Source organism: Macrotis lagotis, chromosome X (assembly GCF_037893015.1).
Source record: "Macrotis lagotis isolate mMagLag1 chromosome X, bilby.v1.9.chrom.fasta, whole genome shotgun sequence".
Taxonomy (NCBI): Eukaryota; Metazoa; Chordata; class Mammalia; order Peramelemorphia; family Peramelidae; genus Macrotis; species Macrotis lagotis.
In genome coordinates, this window is record NC_133666.1 from 147,870,271 (window position 1) to 147,888,125 (window position 17,855).

Genomic DNA, 17,855 nt, shown 5'->3' on the forward strand with positions numbered 1-17,855 from the left:
GTTCCAGCCAGAGTCTGAGATTAAGACTAATGAGAATGGATTTCTACAGTATGATGGTAAGCTAATTAATAGTAACAGCTATAAATGTTAGACACTAATATTCATTTCCTTTTTTTTCTTGGCAACACAAGAGCCTATTTTGAACAAAAAATGAATCTTGAAATTTATTTTTAAAGTATCTCTTAAATCGGCACTTGCTTAGTCATGCTGAACAGTTTTAATTAATTAAATAATTTCCACAGTTTTGCATGTGAAATTTGAATTTTGGAAGCAGAAGTGAAATTAAAATGTTCTCTCAAATTAATCATTCTGACTGGGCTGAATTCTCTAGTTCCCTTTTCCTAAAGTTATTGGAACAGGACTGTAATATAGCATTAAGCCCCAACTCTGTGCCTGCTGCTAGGTCCTACCCTAATTTTCCTTCCCTCAGGTGATCTTACCATTTCTGCCCCTCAGCTGCCTGAAAAGGATTGTCCACAGATCTTAGAGACAGATTTCACTCTCTTACAGAAGCTGACATTAATTCTGATGGGAAAGAATTTGAAATACTATAACAGAGAGCCTTTTTAGTCCCCTCAAAGATCACAGGACTTAGGACTTGTTAATAGAATGTCTTGTCATTATAAAGGGGTGTGTGTTTGTATTTATGTTAATTTGTATGTCTATGTACATTTTGGATAATACATCAAAATTTAGTAGCAAACTCTTAAGTAACTTTAATGGGCTTTTTAATTTTTAACCTTGACAAAAATAATAGCTATTAATTGTATAGCATTTTAAAGTTTTCAAAGCATTTACATATTTTACTTCATTTAATTTTCACAGCAACCTTGTGAAATCAGTGCTCACCCACCCTATTCGGTAGTGATGGTTGTTGTTATAGAGTCATTTCAACATTGGCTGACTCTTCAGGATTCTATTTGGGGGTTTTTTGGTAAAAAATACTGGAGTATTTTGCCATTTCCTTCTCCAACTCATTTTACAGATAAGGAAACTGAGGCAAACAGAATTAAGTGAGTTGCCCAGGGTCCCACAGCTAGTAAGTGTATGAGATAAGATTCCTAATTCCAGAACTATTGCTCTTCCATTACACCACTAGCTGCTCAATTCCCCATTTTACAGAAGAGGAAACTGAGGCAAACAGATTCAGAGGAATAAAGTAACTTGCTCAGGGTCACTAAACTAGTAAGTGCATGATGCAGGATTTGAACTCTTTCTTTTCCATGGTCCATTCAAGAGATTATTAAAAGGTAGAGGGGGGATGAACCTAATTATTTGACTTTTTGCAGCTTATTGAATTTCACTAAAAGAAATTCAGAATATATAGAATGACATTAATTATGTCCTTAGCAGTCAGAATTTTATACAATGTTTGGATTCTTATGTTCCATACATCCCCCTAGTTCTTCTTTTTTGTTTTTTTAGGAAGATTTTATTTATTTTGAGTTTTACAATTTTTCCCCTATTCTTGCTTCCCTGCCCTCAACCCCTATGGAAGGCAATCTGTTAGACTTTACATTGTTTCCTTGGTATACATTGATCTCAATTGAATATGATGAGAGAGAAATCATATCCTTAAGGAAGAAAAATAAAGTATAAGAGATCACAAAATTACATAATAAGATAATGGGTTTTTTTCTAATTTGAAGGTAATAGTCTTTGGTCTTTGTTCTTTTTGTTGTTGTTGTTGTTTAGGTTTTTACAAGACAAACAGGGTTAAGTGGCTTACCCAAGGCCACACAGCTAGGTAATTATTAAGTGTCTGAGTCCGGATTTGAACTCAGGTACTCCTGACTCCAGGGCTGGTGCTTTATCCACTATGCCACCTAGCCACCCAGGCCACCTAGCCGCCCTGGTCTTTGTTCAAACTCCACAGCTCTTTATCTGGATACAGATGGTATTCTCCATCACAGATAGCCCAAAATTGTCCCTGGTTGTTGCATTGAAGGAATAAGCAGGTCCATCAAGATTGATCATCATCCCCATGTTGCTGTTAGAGTGTACATTGTTTTTCTGGTTCTGCTCATCTCACTCAGCATCAGTTCATGCAAATCCTTCCAGGCTTCCCTGAATTCCCATCCTTCCTGGTTTCTAATAGAACAATAGTGTTCCATGACATACATATACCACAGTTTGTTAAGCCATTCCCTAATTGAAGGACAGTCACTTAATTTCCAATTTTTTGCCACCACAAACAGGGCTGCTATGAATATTTTTGTATAAGTGATGTTTTTACCCTTTTTCATCATCTCTTCAGGGTATAGACCCAGTAGTGGTATTGCTGGATCAAAGGGTATGCACATTTTTGTTGCCCTTTGGGCATAATTCCAGAAAGTTGGATAAGTTCACATCTCCACCAACAATGTATTAGTGTCCCAGATTTCCCACAACCCTTCCAACATTGATCATTGTCCTTTCTGGTCATATTGACCAGTCTGAGAAGTGTGAGGTGGTATCTCAAAGATGCTTTAATTTGCATTTCTCTAATAAGTAATGATTTGGAGCAATTTTTCATATGACTATGGGTCACTTAGTTTTCCTAATCTAAATTGACTTTGCATATTCTTTGACCATTTGTCAGTGGGGGAATCATCCCCCTAATTCTGCCTCAACCTAAACTACTTCTCTCAAGCTTGCTGCTTTGGAAGAGTAGTATTGATATAGTTAGACCAGAAGTCAAAGATTCAAATCCCACCTCTGATACTTATCAGCTCTCTGGCCCTGAACAAGGAACTTAATTTCTGTGTGTCTTAGTTTCCTTATCTTTAAAATGAGTGGGTTGTATTACATGGCCTCAAAAAAAATTTTTTTTCATCCATAATCCTATAAATATTTTCTGAGTTTGTAATGGTACATATACTGGTTAAGAGGAAATCACTCGGGGGGCAGCTAGGTGGCACAGTGGATAAAGCACCGGCTCTGGAGTCAGGAGTACCTGAGTTCAAATCCGGCCTCAGACACATAATAATTACCTAGCCGTGTGGCCTTGGGCAAGCCACTTAACTCCATTGCCTTGCAAAAAACCTAAAAAAATTTTTAAAAATTTAAAAAACAGAGATCACTCCTCAGCAGCTTACTGTCCTAGAAGGCAAAAGAATTATTTAACATGAATCATAATATTAATTAGGCATAATATTAATAATTAGATACAGTGGCCTAATTTTTCTCTCAAGAAAAATAAAGGTTTGTAATTGCAAAACTAAAAATATGACTTTTGAAAAATTAAAGGTGTTAGCTACAGGTATAACCTTTGAGGTTTGGGTGCCAAAATGAATAATGTGGATTGAGTGACCCAGCAACCAAAGAGGTACTTGCCATAAGGAATGAAGCAAGGTCAATATCTTCCCCATCCTCCTAATGCTAATACAAGCCTACATGAAAGATTGTAATGATTCCCATGTTTTTAATGCATATCAGCATAGCTCACCTTCAGTGGAAAATTTTTATTTTTTTGACTGGAATTATAACTTCATTGATGTAAGAAACTCCCAGGGAGGAAATTCCTTTTTGCCAGTTGAAGTTGGTACATCCTCTAAAACTTCCCAAACAGAGTTGCCTCGATCAGTGAGAGTTTAAGTGCCAGATAGCCAATTTGCTGTCATATTCAGGATTTGAACCCAAGTCTTCCTAACTCTAAAGTTACTTGCATATCCACTTGCACTACATTGACTCGGGAAACTTATATAATTTATTAATGTTAAAACTCTAGACTTAGAGAATCACAGTTCAAATCCTGCCTTAATATTGACTAGTTGTGTTGCCCTAAAAAAATTCCTTAATCTTTGTTAGCCTCGATTTTTTAATCTGTAATATAAACATAGCCATCTATCTCACTTTGGTCCCAGTGTGGAATTTGCACATTCCTGGAACTGATCCAGTCTCCTAGTTCTGAAGGAGGACCTCAGTGGCTCCTGAACAGAAGTGGAACCTAGATTGCTTTATATTCAAAAGACTGAAAGAAGGTTTGGCTAGCTGGAAGGGGAAGGACTTTTTAAAAATGCAAATATCAGCAAAAACTTATTTTTAAAAATTTTGCGAAGAGAACCTTTTCCCTTTTATAAATTCAGTAGTCTCAGGTAAAGACATATCATTGAAGGCAACATGGAAAAAGATAGGAATTGATGTCAGAAAACCTAGATTCAAATAATGAATTTCAATATTGACATTGAATTTCTAAAAACATAAGTTTTTTACTTACTTTTTAAGAAGATGAATTTGGTGTTATATTTCCAAAATTTTCACTAATATTCCAAGTAATTATTCTAGAACATCAACTAAGAAAAATACAATTTTCCTTTCTTTATCTCCCTACCCCCATCCCCACTTCATTTTTAGTTTGTTTGTAGAACAGTCACCTTTTCTAATTCTTGGACAATAATGGATCTCTTCTAATGGGTGAAGTTTTACTAATATTGTACAGTATCTAAGTTACACCATTCCTTGTAGTTCCAGATATATTAGATGCAGACACACAAAATTCACTCCTCAGGAAAAGATATTTAAATTCCAAATGTGGTGCATGAAATATTTGATATTCATTTTTTATAGAGCACATACAATGATGCTGTTTCTATGACATTTACAAAACCCCAGTCATACCAAAGTATCTCATTATAGGTCTCTTTACTACTACTCTTTTTTTTTTTTTTTCAAGGCAAACGGGGTTAAGTGGCTTGCCCAAGGCCACACAGCTAGGTAATTATTAAGTGTCTGAGGCTGGATTTGAACCCAGGTACTCCTGACTCCAGAGCCAGTGCTTTATCCACTACGCCACCTAGCCGCCCCACTACTCTTTTCTATGTTGTGTTTTTAGAACTTGAAGCTCTCAATATGGAAACACTGACATCTGCAGTCTACTCCTGGATGAAAAACCCAAAAAATTCCATAGAATCAGATGACCTGGAAAGTGCTGAGGAAATCCCTATTTTAATCATTGAAGGTTTCCTTCTCTATAATTATAAGTAAGCATCTCACCCTACCATTGATTTCCAATAGACAAAGAAGACTTGAGAACTAAATATGTTGTCATCTTAGGCCTCTTGATACTGTATGGAATAGAAGATATTTTCTGACCATTCCATATGAAGAGTGCAAACAAAGAAGAAGGTAAGATTTAAAATTACTTTTTTTTTGTATTTTCATCTTTATTGTGTGTGTGTGTGTGTGTGTGTGTGTGTAAAAACCCCTTGATCATGAATTACTACTTTTCAAACACCTCATTTAGATCTCTACTTGTAGGTACTTATTGCATGTCACCATTTATAATACAGAGAAATCCTAGTTATTGGTGCAATTGAGATTTTGGTTAGGTTTAATTTTTATTGTACAGGTCCCCATACAAATTGTTCCTATAAAAGAAAAATAACAAAAGCTCATATCCTTTAGCTTAATTTTTTTCCCTTATTCTTATAGAATGTAGTCCTAAAATTCATAGCATTATAGAATGTTAAAACTAGGAACATGGGTATGTTGGTAATTGTTTAACAATTGGCTCTCTAGGGGGAAAAAGTATGCCCAACATACTTTTAAGTTTCATCTGTGTTACTGACATTTTCTCCATCACTTCCTTAAGTCTAGATGCTCCAATAAATGAATGAATAAACAAATAAATGACATGCTAATTTAAATAAGTGAATGAATAGAAGAGTAAATAAATAAATGAAAGAAGCCCTGATTTTTAGCACTTTGTTGATTACAAGGTACAAATGCTCTATTAGCTGGAAGAGATCTTTAAGATTACATAGTCTAACCTCAACACCTAACTTTTCCTTGGTGGTAATAAGTTTCCCTAGAACTGGGTTTCTGTCTTGTTCCCTCCTGGGTCCCATCCTCTACAGCTACTTCCTGCCCTGTAAAACTTGATCTCCATTAATGTGAATAATGAGTCTCATAAGGTGATCATATTATTCAAAACCCCAATGTATAATTCCATTGGGCTGGAACCAATTATCATATTTTACAGATATATAACTTTGAATAGTACAAATTGGAATATATGACCACTTCATGGAATTCATCATTTGAAATAACTGAGACCTTGCCATGATCCAGTAACCCAGTGACTGGGGGCAATTATTTGTCCTACTTGTCCTCCCAGTGACTCCCTAGCACATAGTAGTGATTTAATTAATGTTTATGGAATTGGGTTTTTGCTATCTGTTGCTAGAGTCTCTCATATGTTGACTATTTAACCTCCTCTGGAACCTTTGTCCCAGTGGACTTTGACTATTTTTTTAGGGTTTTTTTTTTTTGGTGAGGCAGTGGGGTTAAGTGATTTGCCCAAGGTCATACAGCTAGGTAATTATTAAGTGTCTGAGGTTGGATTTGAACTCGGGCTGGTGCTCTATTCACTGTGCCACCTAGCTGCCCCTGTACTTTGACTTTTTGCTTGTTGCTTAGATGTCTAGCCTGTGCCTTGGCTCTAGGTATAGAAAATGATTTTGTTCCTTCCATCTAGTACTATCAATAGAACCCCTTCCTTTTTCTTATATACTCCAGATTGAACCTTCCCCAAAATGAAGCAACTCAATTGCCTGCCAGGCAGACCCTCCCCTCCACCTCTAATGAGGAAATAAGGAATGAAAATGGATATGAACTATTAAAAGCTTTAGGTTTGAAAAAGAAAACAATTGAACAGGAACCATTTTATAATTATTATAGGAATACTACAAATTACTCAACACTGTTTGGTCTGATTACTAAGTCTCAAAAGCAGTAAATTTAGGCTAATTTTGAATCCTAAATAAAGTCTTACACCAATACTTTATGGTAACATTTCCCTCATAACCCTGCAATTTTAAAAGTTATGCCATCAAAAATACTTGTTAGTTAATTGACTTGATGCCAATGAGACATAAACTGTTCCAGGTGCAACTACACTGGAAAGGCTTAGATAATAGGTTGGTAGTTAAATGATCATCTGAGGATCAGTCCAGCTAAGTATGGAAAGACCCATCACCAAAGTCATCTATCAGATGATGAATTGTTCTTAGCCATACAAATAATGCAGACTGTCTATTAAGGTAAGGAAGAAGGATTACCAAAATCAAAAAATAAAAACAAAATCAGCTATAAATGGCAGGTAAGAGCAATTCTAGTAACTATGATAAAAAGGCAACAATGTGGCAACTCTACAATGAGGAATAGAAATCTGCTTACACATCCTGGTTATTTCCATTATTAATTCTTTTATTATATCACTTTAAAATTTTCACGGGAAATCAACATTTTCTAACATTCATTCCTGGAGGTGAACCAGGGAGAGGCAAAGGAGTCATACAAAGTGACATGTTTCTCTGCTAAGACATAAAACTTTAAGAAGGAAGAGCAGCTCCAAACTCTGACAGAGAAGCTTCACATGCAGGAACTACACTCTTACTCCCCTCTTGCATCCTAAAACCATTGTTCTTGATCAGGGACAAACCCCATTAATGCTACTGTGGTATAGAAGAGGACTGTTAAGGAGAAAGAAGTCAAAGCCCATTTATAATCTAGTATACAGATTAGTCTAAATTTAGTCTAACCTACAAAGATAATATTCTTAATTATCTTCCTATATTGATAATTCTCTACATCTGAGATAAATTAATGTCCTTTAAAACCATTTCATTATTGCTTTCGTACCTCCAAACTTTATCTCAACTATATCCTCAAAAAATATATCTTGCTATTAATCATTTATTCCATTTAAGTGGGAAAAAAGAGAATGATATTGTAAATAAAGAGCTGACCTTGGAGTCAGGAAGACTTTGTTTCAAGTCCTGCTTCTGACCCATACTGGCTATCACTTCACTGAGCAAATGATTTCAGTTTTAAGTAACTAAAACAACTGGGAATGGAATTACCTTACTGGGAGCTTCTTCTACTGATGAAATCTACTTAGCATATCATAACCACTTTGCATAAGTGAATATGTGCCTGTACATGCACATATAGATATCTTTATACTTACATATCTTTAAAAAACCTATCTTTTGTTAAATAGCACCCGGGTCTATGAACCACCAGATCCTCCAGGATACTTTGATGGGTATGTGTGGCCAATGTATCTAAAACACAGAGAAGAAATAGAATATCACACAAGGAATATAGGTATGTGATTTTTTTCTTTGGTCAAAAAATTTTCCAAAATAATTTTTCCTTAAATGAGAGGGTGAAATTCTCCTTCAATGAGAATAATTTTCTCTTTTAAGGAGATTTTTCTGGACAATTTTACAGTGACTGCACCACAGGGCCAAAATAGTACTGCCCTTTAGGCTTCATCAACTTGTCTCTAGGATGATTGCTATTTTGGTCTCTGTTTCTAGTGTTCTGCTCTTGCCAAAAGGCAGTCAACATTAGGGCAGCCCTGTGTGCCCAATTCAGGAAATGAAGGAGAGTAAAAAGGGCTCTGAAATTTGAAGATGAAAGGACTTCAGTCAGATTGAGACCTGGTACTTAATAATTGTGTGATGCTGTACAAATCATTTAAACTTGCTGGCCTTCATTTTCCTAATCTGAAATTTGTTACATACAATATGCACATAATTACATACATCATATATTATATAATGTTTAGTGTGTGTGTGTGTGTGTGTGTAATACATACATATTTGTACTTTCTAATTTGCGGGGTTGTTGATGAAAAAGGGCTCTATAAATCTTAAACCATTATATCCATAAAAGTTTTTTAATAGGAGTTGAGAAAAGAAGCAATGGAAAAGAATCAGGGGACATGTTCCTCTTCTTTTCCTTTATCCCCAAGTGACAGGGCAGTAACTTTTCATTTAACTATTTGCCCAAGCAAAAAAGAAAATATGCTCTGCTGATAAGCCTCTGATGGCATCTACTGTTAATATTTTAAAGTGTAGGGGGAAGAGGCAGGGGAAAGGAAATGTTTATTGAGAATTGTGCATTTTTTCCTTAATTTATTCTTAAAATTTTGTTGAATGATTGATTAAAGTATCTGTCTCCTACTTTCAAAATGATAATTTGTGTCTTGACCTTCAAACTGAATGACATCTTTCTTTTTCATCTCTCCATCTCTCCTTCCTCTACACTCTCCCTCTTTCCCTCCTTTCACAAACTTTTTCATTTCTCACCTGTTTTGCAGTCTTTCATCCTCATACCCTTCCCCATGTCCAGTTCTGCTTTGGTTGAGTATTTTAGAGAGTTCTATTCCAAGTCATGGAAGCATTTGGATTTTTTTTAGTAAGCCTTCCAGAAAGGAGTCAAATCTTTTTCCTTATTTCAGTTAGACAGGCTATGGAACCCAGATGATAACTCAAATAAGAAAACTTGCTTAAATCCATTTCTCTTTCTTCTCCTTTTCCCACAAACCACCACTCTTTTTTTTAAAAAGTTTTTGTGCTCAGATATCAAGCAGATAAATTTCAGCTTTAATATGGAGTTGTGTCTAGGTTTGGGTTGCAAGTATTTTATACTGTAAAATATGTTTTATAATGTAAAATATTTACCAAGAGAGATTCATGACTCTCTTATGGCCCAGAGTACAATTTCATTGATCTAGCACTAAAGATTACTACAGAGATCTATCTTATTCAAGTCTAAGGGAGAGAAGAGAGAAATAAGCTTTACATAATTCACTTAACACATTTATCAGCCATAAAGTATAAATCCATATGAAATTCAAATTAATGAACATTTCTGCCTTACCAAAAAAAAAAACTTTAAAAAATTATATATTATCCTGGCAGGAAAATCTTTGAACTTATTTTCTCCATCTCCTAAGACAGTGAGCTGAGATTTATGACCAGCTGTGTCAGCTTGACTGTGGATTTGCTTGGATGACTTGACTGATTTAAAATAGATTTTTTTAATGGCCATAATCATGTGTTCTTTATTTAAATTCATTGACTTTGGAGAGAGATGTCAATTTCATCAAATGAGATAATGTCTGTGTCATAAAGCTATTATTTCTGTTACTAATAATAATATTAACAACAACAATAATACATCTCTCCATTAAAGTACCACTCTTGTATACCAGTGGGGTATGGGGGTGACCCTGGCTTCACAAAGACTGTGACATCTGAGTGTGAGACTGATACTACCAAACTGGACAGGTCTCAAAAGTACAGTCTCAGCAGCAGAATGTATGCCAATTTGGACAGAGTCACCACCAAGAGGACTGGCTGCCAGCTGGTGAATTCTGGCCTCCTCAGCAATTCTCAACATTCATCCACAAAGACACGATGAAATTTCTGTCCATATTTGTGGAAACCCTGGCTTACTTAAGTATTCAATTATTCAGCATCCTTTTTTGTTACCAGCTACCTAAAATAAGTTTCCTTTTAAGTTTTCATAATTCTAAGGAATTCAGTAGATCAATATCTCATTTTTTTCTTTTCCCTTAGTTTGTTTAGATGGGACAAAATCTGAAGAAGACCTTTTTTCACAGGTCTATAATGACTTGATAGAAGAACGAGCAAAACAGAAATGTGAGTACAGTCCTTTTTAATGGGGTTGGGGGAAAATGGGAGAGATCTGATATCTCTCACCAGGACTTCCTTATATGGTTTTAGAATCTGTTTCTGTTAAGCAAAGTTAAACTCTGCAGGACATTGAAAAAGAGCTTGGGGATGCTGTATGGCAGGGGGAATTGCCCTTTAACTTAGGGGTTCTTAACCTGATCCATGAACTTGTGTTTATATTTTTATAACTATATTCCAATATAACTGATTTCTTTTGTAATTCTACACATTTTGTTTTATGCACTTAAAAACTGAATTCCAAAAAGGGTGTTCATAATCTTCACCAGACTGCCAAAGGTCCTCTAGACACAAAACAGATTAAAAACCCCAGCTCTTCGAGCTGAATGCCTGATACAGTAGCTGCTTAATAGGTGCCTGTTGAGATAAAACAGGATTTATCTAAGCAACTACCATAACTAAGCTCCATTGCTCTGAGAGAGACAAGAGGAGAAACCTGCCCTTGAACTCAAGTCTTGTCTCTGACACATAATGACAGTGTGACCTTAGGTCACTCACTTAATCCCTAACTGCCTTTCAGAACATTTGTTTATCATTAGCGGATAGGGCATCTTTACTAGGGAAAGTTCTTACACTAATGAAATCATAGATCAGAATAGGAATGTATTGAATGCTATTTAAAGGTATTGAATGCTAGATTACAAAGACAAAAACAAAATAGTCAGTAGTCAGTTCACATTTATTAAGGGTCTGTTAAGTCACAGTGTACTAAGTGATGATACAAAGAAGCAAAAAGAAAAACCATCTTTGCCCTCAAGGAACTTGCTGTCTATATGGGGAAAGACTAGACATAAATGGATGCTGTAAAAATGGGGAGAAGGGACACCAGGGAGCAAGCAGGGACAGAGGAAATGATGTTTGTGAAATTGAAACCAATTGGAACAACTGACAGTATATAAATTTAGCTGGAAAAAATTCTGAGCCTAATAATAAAGTGGGCAGCTGGGTGGCAAAGTAGATAGAGTGTCAGATCTGGAATCAGGATGACTCCTCTTCCTGAGTTCAAATCTAGCCTAAGACATTTATAGTGTGACCCTCCACTTATTTTTGCAGATGAGGAAACTGAGTCAAACAGGGTGAAATGACTCACCCCGGGTCATAGAGCTAGTAAGTGTCTGAGGCCAGATTTCAACTCATTTCCTTGAGTTGGATTAGAAAGGGAGGGGGACTATATCTATAGGGCAGCTAGATGGCACAATGAATAGATCACCAGTTCTGGTGTCAGAAGGACCCAAATTCAAATCCAGCCTCAGATACACAACACTTGTTAGCTGTGTGACCATGGGCAAGTCACTTAATCGTGATTATCCCACACCTGGGGCCATCTCCTGTCTCTTGATCCATATCTGGCCAGATGACTCCAAAGGAGAAAGTGAGGCTGGTGACTTAGCACAGAACCCCCTCACTCAAATCCAGTTCAGCTACTTGTCATGGCATCACCTCCTTGATGTCATGGTCTTCTTCAAGAACAAAATCAAACAGCAACAACAATATGGTTTCAGTGATGTAGGAAACTCCCTCTACCAATATAGGTGAACCCCTCTGCAACTAGAGAGTTACTGGGATCATAGAGGGATTAGGTGACTTATCCAGTGTCGCACAGCAAAATCTATGTTGGAGAGAGGACCTAAATCCAGAACTTTGTGGTATCGAGGTCAGCTCTCCAGCCACTGATCTACACTACCTCTCTTGGATTAGATGATTATGAAAATAACTGATAAGAGTCAGTTAGGTGTTGCAGTGGATAGAGCACTGACCCTGGAGTCAGGAGGACCTGAGTTCAAATGTGGCCTCAGACACTTAATAATTACCTAGCTGTGTGACCTTGGGCAAGTCAATTAAAAACCCCATTGCATTAAATAAATAAAATTTTAAAAAATAAAATGAACATTATAAAAATAAAATAACTGATAAGACAAAAATAAAAAAATCAAAGGAACTTCTCTGTGTGTATGTCCTAGACTACCATCTCCCAGCCTTATGGTATTCTGGAAAAAGAGCCAGGGAAGGTAATTTGAAAAGTTAAAACAGAAATTGATTCTGGCCACTGCATAAACACAATCATTCTCCAATAATGGACAGTTCTCAGGAAGGGCCACCCCTAGGATTTGAGGGAAGAGAACTATTTCCAGAGCTAGAGCTGATTCGGTTTTGTTAGGGCCTTGTGTACTGTATTCTAAGTTTGTCTCTGTCCTAACAGAGATACAGAAGGAAGTCTGAGATAACAAATTTGAGTCAAATTTTACCCCAGATCAATGATCCAGATGGATAACAGGAAGAGTCTGGAATCACAAAGTCTAGTTGTTTTGATTGTGAGTCTGATGCAACTAGTGGGTCATGCAGCTAGTATGTGTCTGAGGAAGCATTTGTCCTCAGGTTTTCCTGATTCTAAGTCCTATACTCTATTTATGGTCCTGTCAGGTACCTCAGATTATCATCTATTATTGTTGTTGTTGTTATTATTATTGTTCATTTGTTTCATTGCTTATATAATTATTACAATTCCTTATAAATGGTGTTTTACAGTTTATAAAATGCTTTCCACACAATAGCCCAAGGAGAGAAAAGGGGAGTGAAAGTGCCCCAGCCAGTTTTTGCCCTTGTTCCAGATGCTCTGAACACTTGACAAGTGAGGCTAGTGCCAGAAGGCCATTTGAGGGCAGTTTCTCTACGTGCTTGCCCTTTCCTTATTCCTCCCAGGAGACTGGCAATGAAGGTTGCATCTGTGCAGCTTTTCACTCAACTGCCTTCAAGTGTGTTTATCTCCCTACCACCCACAAACATGGTTTAAAAAAAAATTAAACAGGAAGAAAAAAGAGAATGAAGATAATAATTATCCCAGGAGTACCACAAATGACACATTTCATTTTTTTAAATCTCCTTTCTAAGGTAATACAGATAATAACTCATTGATAAAAACTTTCAAATTTAGAAATGTTAGGGAAGTTCTTCCCATTTTCCCTGTTCTAGCCTGGAATCCTGGAATAGTATTTGTCTTATTTGTTTTTAAATTTTCTTCTAGAGAAGATTACATTCACCCAGAGAAGCAGGGAAAAAAGTAATTATAGAATTTCTTTAGCTATTGTTTAACAACTACTCCTGAGCACACTTGCCTTTCCTTTTCTCTCAAGACCCAACACATATTAAAACACCTAATAAATACTTGTTGAATGACTGAATGGCCTTGTGATAGTATGCAGAGGAATTATAGATTATATTTTTTAAAAAAGCAAAGATAATTTACAAACCACTGTGCCATAAAAATACAAGCAAACAATACAAACCTGGTCAGAAATTTAATCACAGCATAATGAGTGGATCAAAGAACAAAAAAATATCCCAAGGTGGAACTTGGCCATCTAGTCTTCTGGTGAGGTAATGGGGGGGCTGGATTATGAGCACTTGCCTTTCTTATGGACTCAGTAGTTCAGGGCATTTCCAAGCACAGATGCCATATTAAAAAGTTATGATTCTCACTCATGATTGCTGTAATCTAAATTTATTTCAGTGCTAAATTTATTTTTTTGCTTCCTAAGATATTCATGAATATTCAACCTAGCCTTTGGAGCTGTTTCCTCCTTTATGATGATGAATCTGAGTCAGTCAAACTATTGCTGGAAGACCAGGGACTGTACTGCAACCCATTAAGCATTTCATTTGTTTCATTAATTGATTCTTCTTAAAACTGTGCATCTTCTGGAATGTCAGTTCTTGTTGATGACAGTCACACAGAGGATGCCATAGTGTCACTTGATGAGGTGAACCTGTTGTGTGATTTAAAAGAAAAAATTGCTTAATTCTTTGAGAAAGAATAAGCATTCCATTATGGAGCCTGAGCCTGCTGAAATGAGACTAAAGAAAGAGCAACTTTGATTAATTATAATGAGCAATTTTGGCTCAGAAGAGCTAATAATGATAAAAACACTTTTTTTTTTTGCTTTAGTAGAGAGATGGGGAACTCAAGATAAAGAATGGAGTAGGCTTTGCAGATGCTATCACCATGTTTGATTGCGCTTGCTTAAATGCTTGCCCTCACTACAAGGAAGAATCGTGTGTGTGTGTGTGTGTGTGTGTGTGTGTGTGTGTGTGTGTGTGTGTGTGTGTGTGTTGATGTAGTAGAGAATTAAAAATATAAGACTTTGTCATAAAACAAGATTTTTTCAAGGTCGCTGTGACTTTGTGGTTCCTGTTCATTCAGGGACACAGCTAAATATTCTCTATTTACAGCTATCCTTTTGATATTTTCCCCAAAGGTCTGCAGTTAACCCCAGAAGTGCCCTCCTGCTCAACATCTAGGATCCTATGAAGAACTTCAAGAAGAGATCCATCAGAATTCTTTCCAACATGGATTAGAAGAGTCTATAGTTTAGACTCTTTAGTTCAGTCACATAATCTAGAAAAATAAACACCATCACAACCATAGTGGAAACAGTTCTAGGAATACATAGGAAAAACAATACTAGCAGACTTCAGATGTAATGATCAATCTTGATTCCAGAAGACTTTTGATGAAATATGCTTCTCTCCTTTTGGTAGAGAGATGATGGGCTAAAGGGGTGGAAAGCTGCATATCTTCATATGATATTTATTATCTGATGATCAGTATGTTGGAGGTCAGAGGATGGGGATGGGTTTTTTTTTGAAGGAGCATTGCATGGGAGTATTAGGAAGTGACAGTGATGTAGACAAAAATATTTAAAGCATCAGTGAGATATTAAAAAAGACAAAATCATTTTTATTCTAGAAGTTCAATATCTTGTACTATTGTCAGGTCCAGCTGAATCTTGACATCCTGATGGAGTGAAGCACAAATGAAAAGAAGATAATCCCCAGAAGTCTTTAAGCAAATAAAAATATCATCTTCTCCCTGGTACCAGGTCCTCCAACCATCCCCCACAGTCCTATAATATGCTCTGGTCTCTTTATCTTAAAAAATATTCCCCTTGCCCCTGCTACTCCCTAATATCATCAACCCAATCACTCTCTTCCCCCTTCAATACTAAAAATCTAGAAAGAGGAATTTACACTCTCTCTCCCTTCACTCAACTCCTTGCAATCTGTTTTACTAAAAATAACTCCTTGCAAGATGACTAGGTATGCTAAACTCTGACTTCTTGTGGATCCTACAAGATTTTTCTGCCTCATTTGGACTACTCATTTTAGATAACTGCATCTCCATTGGTTTCCCCAACACTGATCTGTTCTCTCATTTCTCTGACCATCCCTGTCCTGTCTCTTTTGCTAGCTTCTTCTCTTGCATTTTAATATAGATGTCAGTCACTTTCATGCCTGTCTTTGGCTCTCATATCTCTTCCTTTTCTTAGTGATATCCATTCCCCTAGCTTCAATTATCACTTCTACAAATAAAACCCAAATCTGTATTTTCAGCCCCAACCTCTCCCTAGAACTTACATCCCATATTAGCAGTTGCTTGCTAGATGTCTGTCCTTGGATAGCTTAGCAGCACTTTAACATATTCAAAGTTGATTTCATGTCCTTCAAGATCTAGCCCCTCTCCTGTTGATGGGGCCTCCATCCATTGGAACTCTTCCCTAACCCTGACCCTCACACCACCCTTCCAGTCATTTGCCAAGTCTCTTAATTTCATCTCCACAATATCTGATCAGTCTGATCTCTTCTTTCCACTTCTATTAAAACTATACTTTTTAATGCCCTTTTTATCACATTTTCACTATTGCAATAGTGACTTGTCTCCCTGCTTCCAGTCTATCACTACTTCCCTAGTAATCTTCCTGACTTCCCACTCTAATCATCCCTCACCCTTAAAGTTTCTGCTGTTTATCTAGCACCAAATCAAATTGAAATTGATGCTAACATTCAAGTCTCTCCACAATCTGCTTCCAACCTACCTGCACAATCTTTCATCATAGTCTATATCCCAACTAGGGTCAACTAGGTTGTGCGTGGCTAGAGAGCCCTGACTTTGGAGTCAAGAGAATGGGAGTTTGAATCTGGTCTGAGAGATTCTTTGTGATTTCTAGCTATATGACCTTGACCAAGTCACTTAACCCTGATTGCCTCACATCTTGGACCATCTCCAGTCATCCTCATTCATATCTGGTCACTGGACATAGCTCTGGAGGAGAAAGTTTGGCTGGTGACTCAGCACAGCATCCTCACTCAAATCCGACTCACGTACTTGTCATGGTCACCTCTCTTGCTCTCTTGGTCTTCATTATTGTCGTTATTTCAACTAAATGGAGCAACTTTCTTTCCCCTGTTCTGGTCCTGCTTTCTCTCATTTCCATTGCTTTTACTCACACAATTCCCTATACCAGCAATGGGCTTCCTAGTTTCATGTCCTCTTGTTAATGTCCTTCAAGATCCAACTTAAAGACCACCTCCTTCATTTATAAACTTCCACCCCAATTGAAAGTGATTTCTATGTCAGATTTCTCCTAGCACTACCTCCAGGACCTATTCATTGTCCTTAGTTATTTGTGTTCATTGTCTCCCTGAATGTTAGATTTATAAGCTATGTGTATCTCTCCCCAGCACCTGGAATGGTGTCTATATACATTAAGCCCTTAATAAATATTTCCTGAAATTTGTTCCTTCTAGTCTAATCATCCATGTTGTATATGGTGTAATAGAATATTATTCAGCCATAAGAAATAACAAATTTGAAAAAATAAAAGGAAGAAGAAAAATTATGAGCTGATTCAAATGAAATAGAACTAGGAAAAGAAGATAAACAGTGACCATAACAATGTAACTAGAAGAAATTTTGTGAGATTCTCTGAAGAGTTGAGAAAATTCAACTCCTTTTCTTCACTGCTACAGTAGGGGATTTTTAGTGGACTATTGCATTTGTATAGTCACATCAGTGTGAGGTTTTCCCTGAAATTTTATTTTTCTACCCTTACAAGGACAGACTGTCTTGGTAGAGGAAAAGCAAAGTCTTATCTAGAAATGAGATTTTTTTAAAAAAAATGGACCACTTTAATGGGATTTTGATCATTTCAGGATAATTTTTTAGATAGATCCTGACAGATTTAAGCTGTTCCAACATACATCTGGCCATAATTATCAATAGCTACCATTACCTAAATATTTTTTTTATCATCTATGGTAAACAGTTGATGCAATAAAGTTTCAGTCATCTGTGTCCATGAAGTCATCGTTTGACCTATAACTGCAAAGATAAAACTCCATCCCTTAGGAATGTTTACAATTCTCTACCAAGGAATGGTTGGATGAACATGGACATGTATCCAAAAGTTTGGTACCCTATGATTATATTATTGTGCTACCTATGTTTAAGCTTTATAGTGTATTGCTTGGGTTCCTATAAATAAGTTTAATCTCCAGAATACTGATAACAATATAAAAGAAATTGTACAT

General features: G+C 36.5%; 1 protein-coding gene across 5 annotated transcripts in view; it reads left to right on the forward strand.

Annotated features, from left to right (window-relative positions):
* NMRK1 (nicotinamide riboside kinase 1) overlaps positions 1-17,619 on the forward strand; it is a 28,450-nt gene extending 10,831 nt beyond the window's left edge. For all 5 annotated transcript variants that reach the window (XM_074207970.1, XM_074207969.1, XM_074207968.1 and 2 more), the window contains 6 exons: positions 8-56; positions 4,814-4,961; positions 5,035-5,106; positions 7,985-8,091; positions 10,356-10,439; positions 14,744-17,619. In XM_074207970.1, the coding sequence (XP_074064071.1) occupies positions 8-56; positions 4,814-4,961; positions 5,035-5,106; positions 7,985-8,091; positions 10,356-10,439; positions 14,744-14,796 (513 nt within the window). In that variant the 3' untranslated portion in view covers positions 14,797-17,619. The remainder of the gene's footprint in view (positions 1-7; positions 57-4,813; positions 4,962-5,034; positions 5,107-7,984; positions 8,092-10,355; positions 10,440-14,743) is intronic.
* Positions 17,620-17,855: the final 236 nt, after the last annotated feature.